At 42.6% G+C, this 11,088-nt stretch overlaps 1 protein-coding gene across 7 annotated transcripts in view; it reads right to left on the reverse strand.

The window, feature by feature from the left end:
• Positions 1–9,413, reverse strand: part of VAV2 (vav guanine nucleotide exchange factor 2) — a 433,076-nt gene extending 423,663 nt beyond the window's left edge. For all 7 annotated transcript variants that reach the window (XM_031949439.1, XM_031949436.1, XM_031949435.1 and 4 more), the window contains exon 1: positions 9,191–9,413. In XM_031949439.1, the coding sequence (XP_031805299.1) occupies positions 9,191–9,394 (204 nt within the window). In that variant the 5' untranslated portion in view covers positions 9,395–9,413. The remainder of the gene's footprint in view (positions 1–9,190) is intronic.
• Between the last annotated feature and the right edge of the window lie 1,675 nt (positions 9,414–11,088).

The following is an 11,088-nucleotide window of genomic DNA, read 5'->3' on the forward strand; positions in this document are numbered from 1 at the left end:
ATATCTCTCCAAAATAAAAATAAAATGAAATCAATTTTGAAGAGAAAGAAAATACTTGCACTGAAACCAAACATAATAAAGATAATGAATAAATGATTTCCTTTTCCATTCACCGTCCAATGGGGTACTCAAAAACTCCATCCCTTACCAGACCTAATACTAGGCCTAAGGGAGGCACAAAAATGGTGATGGCACAGTCCCCAGCCTTCCATGACGTTCCAAAAAGGGATATAAGATATCTGCAAATAAGTAGATTACTAAGTAGAACATAGCGGGTGCGTGGGGTAATGGATAGAGTACAAAGCTAGGAGTCAGGAACACTCATCTTCTTGAGTTCAAACCTGGCCTTAGACACTTAATAGACCAGTTATTTAATGCAAGTTACCTCTAGAGCTGAAGTAAAATGAGCAGAAGAAGGAAATGCCAATACAGTATCTTTATTAAAAAAAAGAACTCCAAATCTAGACACAAAAAGTCAGACATGATTAAAACAAATGAACAACAAAAAGACATGATCACTTTCTACTTTGGGACAGAGGGAGATCAGAGCAGACTCCATGGAAGAGATGGCAAATTAATTGTATCTTAAAAGAAAAGTAGATAGGATTTAGATAGGTAGAGAATTAAGGCTGTTTATGAGATAGGCAGATGGTTTCAGAGAAAATAAGTGACTAAGGAAATCATGGAGATATACTTGAAGTATATTTGCAAAGCATTAAATAATATAATTTAACTACACCCTTAAAGCTTAGGTAAGGAAGCACTTTGAAATAGAACAGGTTGAATCCGGTGCATAAAAGGTGTTTGGCTCCAGGGCAAGGGGCTTAACACTTAGAGGAGGCAATAGGGACTCACTGACTGTTAAGCAGGAGAGAAAAAAGTGGCTTCATCTGTACTGACAGCCCTTCCCATCCACCAAAAATGATAGGACAAGTTTGAAAGATCTTTAAGAGCCAAGTATGATATGCTAAGCATTCTATCTTGGGATATTAGTTGAAAGTTACCAATTTGCTAATCAGTTCCAATTAGAATACAAATCAAAAAGCTCAACCCACTAGTGATGAATACATGGTTCCAGACACATCATCCTAGGTGTATGTTGTAATTCTAAAGGACAAATCTCAAAGAACTAAGGAAGATGAAAAAAGGAAGGAAGGAAGTACAATGGGCTAGCAAATCTTTCAACTCATTAAAGCTTCATAAAAACCTCATTTCTAATCAAAGCACTAAGGTGTGCTAATGCCCATCTCCAATGACCCCAGTTTGATCTCAGACATCCTTCTCGGAACACACCAGGCAAGAGTGAGAAATGTACTCTCAGGAATGGTGGGAAAATCCCTTCATTGATGGTGATTCATAGCAAGCAGAGCTCACAAATCCGGGAACTGACCACAGAAGGTCATTTTCCACTAATAATCATTTGGTGGTGACCTCTCATGTACTCCTTCTACCAGTCAATACTGCTACCCCACTGCCTACTCCAACAAAATCCTAATAAAACTCTTCAAAGCTGAAAGTCATATGCTTTTGTAGGTGGCTAGTTCTCTCCTTGACCTAGCTTAAATCTGATTTTTTGTTATTCATTTTTTTCAGTTGCATCTGATTCTTCCTGACCCCGTTTGGAGTTTTCTTGGCAACAATACTAGTATGGCTAACACCTTACTTGAACTCAGGACTTCCTGACTCTAGACCCAGCACTCTATCCACTGCCATTTCCTTCTCTAGTTCATTTTATAGATGAGGAAACTGAGGCAAACTGCGTTAAGCGACTTGTCCAGGGACACACAACTAATAAATATCTAAGGCTGCAGGAAGATGTCTTCCTAGTTCCAGGCCCAGCACTCTATCTACTGTACCTCTTTGTAAATGTCTTGTAAATACATTTGGAAGGTGAAAAAATAAAAATAAATATCTCACATAAAGTCCAAGCAAAAACACTATTGTTGCCTGGTAGATTAGGCAAAACATCTTAGAGGACATAGTATTTTAATTAGGATTTTAGGTATGGATAAGAATTCAAGAAGCAAACAAGGGAAAAGAGTGCATTCCAAGCATCAGTACCCCAAAGAGATGCACAAGAATTAAATATTTCAAAGTAGTGGTTTTAGTGTTGAATCCTGTCCTCTGGACTACAATGCTACTATCATTTTCATCTCCCTCCCACCAGAATCTTGGACTTTCTCCCAGGAAGTCAGGTCCTGATAGACAAACTTACTTTTACAAGACCTCCATGACAATTCTAGAACACTGCAGCATACTCTCCTCCTCTTGCTAGCCTTGCTTTTTATATTGTCTTTCTCTATTAGAATGCAAGTTCCTGAAGAGCGATTACTAGCTTACTTCATTATATTTGTGTGCCCCAAATTTATCACAGGGTTGGTATATTGTACTCAATAAATACTTTACCAACTTTTCAGGAGACCTGAAAGACTGCCAGCAACTTCTAGCTGACAGCAGCTTTGCTCATTCAGCCCCATAGATAAAACTTTCAGAATCATGAGAAAACTGATTTTTAAAGACCTAGTCATTTGGGGCTTCCCAGCAAAGCAATTCAGTTGTTCATCTGTTAACTCAAAGGCCTTGAAATAGAAGTCAAGAAACTTACACACTAATTCCAGTTCTACTACTGGGTTAAAAATGAGCAAGTCATTTCACATCCTTGGGACTCAAATCTTCCCATTTTTCAGGGGAGATGGCTTCCCTAACCTCACAAGGGGCACTGTGAAGATTGAGGGAGATCATCTATGTAAAAATGCACAGAAAAAATATAAAGCATATACAAATAGAGGGATAAGTGTTGTGAGAACCAATTGTCAATTGACCCTCAACCTAAGGCTGTTTATGGCAGGTCTCATTCTTTCCCTTTCCATCAGTTTCCCAGGCACAGCCAGGTGGTGCAGTGGATAAAGCACCAGCCCTGAAGTCAGGAGGACCAGAGTTCAAATCTGACCTCAGACACTTAACTCTTCCTAGCTGTGTGACCCTGGGCAAGTCACTTTACCTCAATTGCCTCAGAAAAAAAAAAAAAAAAAAAAAAGGAATCAGTTTTCTACCAGTTACTTCAAATCCCTTCATAGGAAGTGTAGTGGTAGAAGCAGCTGTGTAACACAACAGATAGAGAATCTGGCATATAATCAAGAACCCTTGCATTCAAATTAAACTTCAGATACTTATTAGCTGTGTGTCCCTGGGCAAGTCACTTAACCTGTTTGCTTCAGTTTCCTCATCTATAAAATAGAAATAATACTCACACCCTCCTTCCTAGGGTTATGAGAATCAATTGAGAGAATAATTGAAAAGCACATAGCACAGTGCCTAGAACCTATTAAGTTCTATATAAATGTTAACTATTAGTACTATTTAGGGGGAATTGTAAAGGGATAAATGAAACCATTAGCAAATTCTATAAGTTGTTTTTTGGTTTTTGTTTTTTCCTGAGGCAACTGGGGTTAAGTGACTTGCCCAGGGTCACACAGCTGGGAAGTGTTAAGTGTCTGAGATTCAGATTTGAACTCAGGTCCTCCTGACTTCAGGGCTGGTGCGCTACCCATTTAGCCACCTACTTGCCTCCAAATTCTATAAATTCTTAAAGGAGAGGTACTGGCTCTGATTTCTCTTATATCTCTGTTTCTTAGATCAAGTGCAGCACTCAGGAAATGTTAAATACTCTGCATATATGTTGTATTCTCTCAACAAATATCAAGCTTCATGACATGAGGACTGAGTTAAGGCTTCACTTATTTTTATATCTGTCCAAGGATATGACACAGAACCTGTCCCTTAGTGAGTATTTAATAAATGTGTTGAGTTTAATGGGATAAATACATGTTTATTATTATATTAAGCTACTTCAGGCTCATCAGGTAAGACACTGAAATATTAGCCTGAATTCATTCAAGATAACAATGTGAATTTAAGCTTGAAGGGGAAAAAAAAAAAGAATGAGTGACATAGATGAAGGCTTCCCATTCACTACAAATGCTGGTTTTGAATGTGATAAACTGGTGGAAAAATGTTTAAGGGAGCAATTATGAGAGGAAAATCACTGAGAACAAAATGAAGTTGAGGCATAAAATCTCAATACTGTCAGGAAAGCACACCTGGAAAACTACTGAGAAATCTAAGCAGTGATGGAGGTGGGAAACTTTCCTCTTTAATTATGAGGAAATTGGTGAATAAGAGAGCTTTCTGTGTGCACAGGCTAGCACTCGAATTTGGCAATCAGTTTACCAACAGTTGCAGATTCACCTGTGAGGCATCTAAAGACTTCAAGGAATAAGTAATATGTACAGGATTAGGTGAGAGATACCACAGGAACTGAAGAAACACCCATTTTTCCCTCCCAATTTGCAGCCCAAGAGGTTTTCTAACTATTCTGTTGTTTTTAAAAAGAAAAAAAGAATTACAGAACTATATTTTGCATACTTTCCTAAATCTTAAGCTAGCATCTAAGTTCCACTATTATTCTCTCATTTGTAAATGCATATAATAATAAACTCTCTGAGAAAATACCTGCAGAAGCAGACTATCAGAGTTGGAAGAGCCCTTGTTCTACAAAAATATCTGAAATAGAAGAGATCATCTACTCTTACCTCACACTCCTCTCACCATTTTACAAATGGGAAAACAGAGGTCCAGGAAAGAAAAGGGTTTTGTATAACGTCAAAAAGGGTAGCTAAGTGGTGCAGTGGATACACTCATCTTCCAGAGTTCAAATTTAGCCTCGGACACTTACTAGCTATGTGACCCTGGACTACTCACCTAATCAGGTTTTGCCTCAATTTCCCTCATCTGTAAAATGAGCTGGAGAAGAATCACTCCAGTATCTTTACCAAGAAAACCTTAAATGGGATCATGAACAGTCAGAAACAACGAAAAAACAAGAAAAAGTCACAAGGAATTAAAAGGAAGGGCTAGAGTTGGAACCCAGATTTCTCCTAAATCCTTCCCACCTGAACACTGTCCAAAGCACCTAAGGCATTGCTCATGAAACTGAACACATGGTAAGAACTCAGTAAATGTTTGTTGAACAAATATAGTGAGCACATAAATCTCCTGCTTTTCAATGCTGTCCTCTGCCATGGTGGTGGACAGTTATTTATTTCTCTTCCAGTGCCCTCCTCTAGATACTGATATAAAAATCACTTGAGTGTAGTATAGAGCAGGAAAGGGCTCTTCTTGGCCTGCCACAGCTCAGGTCTCAGAAGTTGATTATAGAATTGTTGTTGCAGCTCCTAGCACGACTGATTACTGAGTTTCAGAAAAGGAATTAAAGTTCACAAACCAGACTGGGCTGCCTTAGGGGGTTATAGGGTAGAAGGAAAGAGAGCAGGGAGGGCTTAGTCAATAAGCCAGAATGACCATTAAATGCTGCTACCACTCCCATCCCCCAACAATACCCAAGCTCTTTCAAGTCAGAATCTTCAAGGAGCAAAGTCAAGGAGAAAGCTATGGTGTAACCTCTAAATAATAGGGCACAGAGAGGGCTTCTTTCTGCTGGCTGGCTGGTCATCTCAGCCAGCACAGCAAGGGGAGCTGACAGCCCAATCTTAATTGGGTTCCACCAGGTTTTTCCTGGCTTTGAATAAAAGGTGCCTCCAGGGGAAAATCCTGTCTTTATACTAAGATAAGAGAATGCCTTTCAGTCCAGCATTTGAAACATTCTTTCTCTCCTCTCTCCCCCCTACCTCCACCCCAGATGGAGATAATCCCTAACCTTATTTTTACTTTAGATTGTATGACTTTGGGCAAGTCCCCTTTAATTCTCGGATCTTATCTAGTGACAATTCCTTATTTATCCTGTATATAGCTTGTTTGTACATAGTTCTTTGCATGTTGTCTCCCCCACATTCAACTGTGAGCAGCGACTGTCTTTTATCTTTCTTTGTAACTCCAACATTTAGCACAGTGCCTGGCACAAAGAAATAGGTTTTTAATAAATGTTCACTGATTAACTACCCTGAATTTTAGAACCTTCCTAAGAGGACATGACTTCTTTCGCTCTTGTGACTTAATGAGAAGGCTGGGAAAGCTGAGCTTCTTTTAAGATATGCTGTGGCAGTATAAGGCAGTATTATTTGCTCAGGCTTCTTCAACTGAAAAGGTCAAAGTAGCAAAGGGCATTTGGAAAGATTTGGTAAAGGCAGCTGCTTATGCCCATCATAAAAGACAGCATCAGATATTCATTCAGCACACACTACTTGGGATGGGGGTGGAAAGGAGAGCGGATAGAGACAGCAGGAATCAATGATTCATCTCAATTCTGAGCTTTGCATTTTCAAATGCAATCATGAATATTTTTTTCAGCTACTATGTAATTTGGAGGGAGAGACATCCCTCCCCTCATAGCACTGCAATTAGAAAATTAGTGGAACAAGATTTGGGTACACAAAATACTGAAGGCCTCTTTGTATCCCTACCCCTTTTTTACAAGGAAAGTTAATTGGTTAGTTGTTAATCATAATAGAAGGAAGATTTTATTGAAAGATTCAGAAGGCAATCTCCAGAAGGTTAGGAAGATCCCATATGAAGGACTTTTACAGGAACAACAACCACTCATGAAAGATGAGAGGAAATCTCCATACTGAGTTAGAAATAGATGAAGTTAACCACATAGGGGGCTCTGAATCCTAGAGGTAGCAAGCACCAAAGCCAAAGAGTGTGTACATTCAACTTGTTCCACCTGTTCAAGGCAGATACCCTTTTCCCTCACCCTAAAAGGTTTAGAGTTGGTTTACTGTCTTCTTAAGAAAGGTAGCACATACACAATTAAGATTTTAAAAGGCAGCATGACATAGTGAATGGGGAACTGGCATCAGAATCAGGAAGACTGGGTTCAAGATATCTCAAACATTCTGGGTGTGTAACACTGAGCTACTCAGTTAATCTCTTGGTGCTCCAGATCACAGATGTCAAGCTTGTGTTGGACGTTAGTCTATGACATTTATATTTAACTAAACAAACAAAACCACAATAAAATATATACTTTTTAATGTGTTTTTCTAAGTCAATGTACTGACTTTTAAGCTAGTGGACACAATTTCTATTTGAATGTGATATCACTGCAATAGACAACTCTCTCTGAAACAAGAGTTGTAGAAAAAATGCCATCCTGTATTGGTAGAGGAGAGTTCCACAAAATAAATAAAAATGCAATAGAACACAGACACTATTAATGTGTTTTTCTAAGTCAATGTGCTTACTGCTAGGTTAGTAAACACAATTTCTATTTGAATGTGACATAACCACTGTAAGCTACTCTCCTGAAACAAGGGTTGCAGAGAAGGTGCCATCTTGTGTGGTAGATATTTCCTCACCAGGACCTCCTTTTTACCAAGAAAATCACAGATCCAACTCCTGATCAATCCAGAAAATCTGTTTAATAATGTTAAAATCTAGTGAAAATCAGTTGTCAATAAGAAGTGAGAAGTGTCATCTTCTAAGAGTAGTATAAAATTTTCAAGAAATAAAAACACAATTTATATCAGAAAAAAAATATTTACTCTAAGATACTTAAGGTATTGTCATTATTCATGTTCAGCTGTTAAGACTTCAGGACCTCATTCGGAATTTTTTGTTTGTTTGTTTTTAAAGCAAAGACACTAGAGTAGTTTGCCATTTCCTTCTCCAGCTCATTTTACAAATGAGAAAATTGAGGCTAATAGGATTATGCAATTTGCCCAGTGATACATCAAGTGTCTGAGATCCAGTTTGAATTCAGGAAAACGAATCTTCCTGATTCCAGGAGCAGCACTCTATTCATTGTGCCATCTACCCTGCCCCATACTTAAGACAACTGTACTGTATACTGACGAAGCTGAGTTCAAATCTAGCTGTGTAATCCTAGGCAAGTCATTTAATCCTTATTTTTCCTCGATCCTCATATATAAAACGGGGACATACTACAGAAGAAAATGGCATAAAACTCCAGTATCTTTGCCAAGAAACCCACGGATATGACTGAAGCACCCACTACTGTATATTGGACAGTTATACTTTATTATCTTGTAAAGAAAAAAAAAAAAAAAGACAGGAGAGCAGACCAACATTTTTGAACAAATCTGACTTCTTTTGTCTCTAGAGCAAAAGTCTTTCTTTGCATGGGCAAGGCTACAAATAAAAAATTGATGCCCTAATTGGCATGTAAAAAAGTGGGCCCTTGCCCACCACCTCTAGCATTTTAAACCATAATAAGGTTATGTATCAAAACTGTTACTTCTCACTAAACACAACACCCTAGCCCTAATTTCTATGCTTCTCTAAACTCTGCCCCTTAAAAAAACAAACTTTTTTTGCCACAGAATGACTTCAAACAGTTTGCCCAGTAAAGCTACAAAATTGTCTGTTTATACAACCACCAAGTTACCAGGTAAGAACGACAATGTTTTTAAACACTGCTACCAGAAAACTATTACAAGGTACTCCAGTGGAATGGGGTGGGGTAGGAAGGGGGTATAGTCCAGATATTTGGAGCTAAAAGGATAATTGTAAAAGGCCTCCGCTTTTCTAGATCAATTATAAGCAGGCAGAAGAGCAGTTCTTAGAACACTGGAGCCAACTTTTCCCGTCACTATCCCGAAATGACTCTTCCTTAATAAAGTTCATTTGTTTAAAAAAGGGAAACCAATCCAATTCTTGACGGCAGAGTCCATTCAGGAAGAAGGAGGGGAGGAGTTAGAGCCGAGATCCGCAAACTAGGGGAGGTGTTAAGGGAGGGCCCAGACAACTGTCAGAGACATTAAAATTCCCTATTCTTCTATTCTTTTTTTTCTTTCGTAGTTCTCATTTCTCCCCAGTTTGACCGTGCATGGTTCAGCCCAGCCGGGGGGAGACTTGAGGGTAATGATAGCCTGACCTCCAGTTAGGGAAACTAGCAGGACATTTTGAGTTTTAGAATCCTTATCTTCTATTCTTCATATCTATTTTATGCTCACCTACAAGTTTCGATGAAATGAGATAAAGAAGAAAGCGATGGAATTCAGGAAGGTGGAGGGAGAGAAGAAGAAATAAGAATTATGGATTATCTAAAAGTCACTGAGCTGAATGATCACAAGCAAGTCACTTTCTTAATCTCTTGGATGCTCCATTTCCTGATTGATTGTAAAATGAGGGAGTGGGTCGACAAAATTCCTTCCAGCTCTATCTAAATCTCACTCTCCAATCCCACCTCCCCAAGTGCAAAGACACTTACCTGGGACATTTGTGGCCTGAAGTTGATGTCTTTGAGGTCTATAGATCCAGGTGAGAGGTTGTGTAGCAGCTGACACAAGAGTACCCCATCCCTCAGAGCTTGGGCCAAGTCGAAGACCACCGCCGAGGGCCACACCACCCTGTGGTTGGGGGGCAGGACTTTGCAGTCAATGAGCCAGCGGCCGCACTGCCGCCACTCCTCCATGGTGGCGGCGCCCGACGCGCCCGCCGAAGCCAGCCGGCTTCCCCTGCCTCTGACCCAGAGCCCGGCGTTGAGGGAACGCAACAGTCAGTGCCCGCTCCCACGGGTACAACGCCTCAGAGTCCGGCTCGACTCAGCTTAGGGCTCAAGATGAATCTCTCGGGCCCGGAGAAAGGAAAGTGTACATGACCCCGGCCATATCTCCCGAACTCTGGGTTGTCTCCCAAGAAAATAAAGAGGAGGGACAGGGAGCAGGAGGTGACCGTCTGATTCTCTTCTCCTTCTTTTTCAGGAGACTTACTCCTCCCGCAAAGTGGTTCGGCTCTTCCCCACCAGCATCCGCCCCCAGTCGATCTCCTCCGGGGCGCAGAGGCTTCAAGTCCAGGCGCTGCCTGTGGGCGGGGGGCGAGGCGATCCAGGGGAGTTCCCTGGAGGCAGCAGACTTGGCAGAAGCGACCACTCTCCCTCCGCACCACGGCAGGATCGCGTCCCCCGAGATTTCCACGTGTGTCGAATCCCTCTGGCGCGAGAAGCTCGAGTCTCGCACTCCCAAGCTGGGGTTTGGAAAGCCAAGAGAAAGTCCCCAGACTCTTCGGCCCAAGCCGGGTCCTCCCTTCACACACACAAGTCTGGGGCTTGGGGAGAGGTTCAGCTGCCCGCGCCCGCTGCTGTCCGGGACGCGCTGAGCTCCGGAACCGGCCAAGAGCGCCGCATTCTCCGCCCGCCCGACCCTCCGAGCCGCACACAGATGCGGCTCCTTCTTGCAGCTCTCTCTCTAGGAAGTGTCCCCTTCAGAAGACAAAGAGTCCCGTCCTCCCTCTCCCAGTGCCCGCCCGGCAGCCCCCCGCCGCCGCCGGCTGCTGCTCCTTTGTTTGCCCGGCTGGCTCGCTCCCCCCGCGCTCCAGCGCTGGCTCTGGGGAGAAGGAGGCTCGACTTTCTTCTCCGGCTGCCCCAGACTCTGCTCCGCGCCGCTCCTCTCCGGTCCTGTCTGTTCTCCCGTCCGCGGCGCTCGGCTCAGCTCCCCTCCTCTCCGGCGCCGAGGTGCAGACTAACTACAGCTGGAGCGAAGGCAGGCTACGCGTTCCCGCAGAACCGGCGCGGAAGGGAACGCGCGCCCGGCGGACTGTAGAGAGCGCGCTCCCTTCCTCTCACTCACACTCAACCGGGCGCGCGCTCGGAGCTCCTCCCTCTCTTTTCTTCACCTCTTTCCTTCTCTCCCTCCTTCCAGTCTCCGGTTTCCGTAGCAAAGAGAGAAAGTTACGAGAGGTTTGAGCCTGTGGGTGGCCAGTTTAAAGATGCTCCTGCAAAGAAGGGAGTAGGAAGGTTGCAGTGTCATAAGATCTTCCTGGTCCTGCCCCTCGTCTTTTCTGGCACCCCTTAAGGCCCCGTTGCTCCTAAAGACCGGGGACCCTCACAAGAATGCCTCCCTTGGCACTTATTTGGGACGCAGAGAAGAAAGAGGTAAGGAATTCGGACAGCATCCATCAACTCCTCCGAATTGGCCTGCTCATTGTACAAAGGTTACTCTTCCTCCTTTTCTCCTCTTCCACCTTGTACCAAAGGTTGGGAATCCCCCTCCCAGATGCCCGCTAGCTCTGGCGCTCCCTGCCCGTCCTTCCTCCCGTTTGCGAACGTTGGCATCTTGGATGGAATAAATGTGAAATGTGGAAACACGAAAGAGGAAATGCAACTGCGGC

This window comes from Sarcophilus harrisii, chromosome 2 (assembly GCF_902635505.1).
Source record: "Sarcophilus harrisii chromosome 2, mSarHar1.11, whole genome shotgun sequence".
Taxonomy (NCBI): Eukaryota; Metazoa; Chordata; class Mammalia; order Dasyuromorphia; family Dasyuridae; genus Sarcophilus; species Sarcophilus harrisii.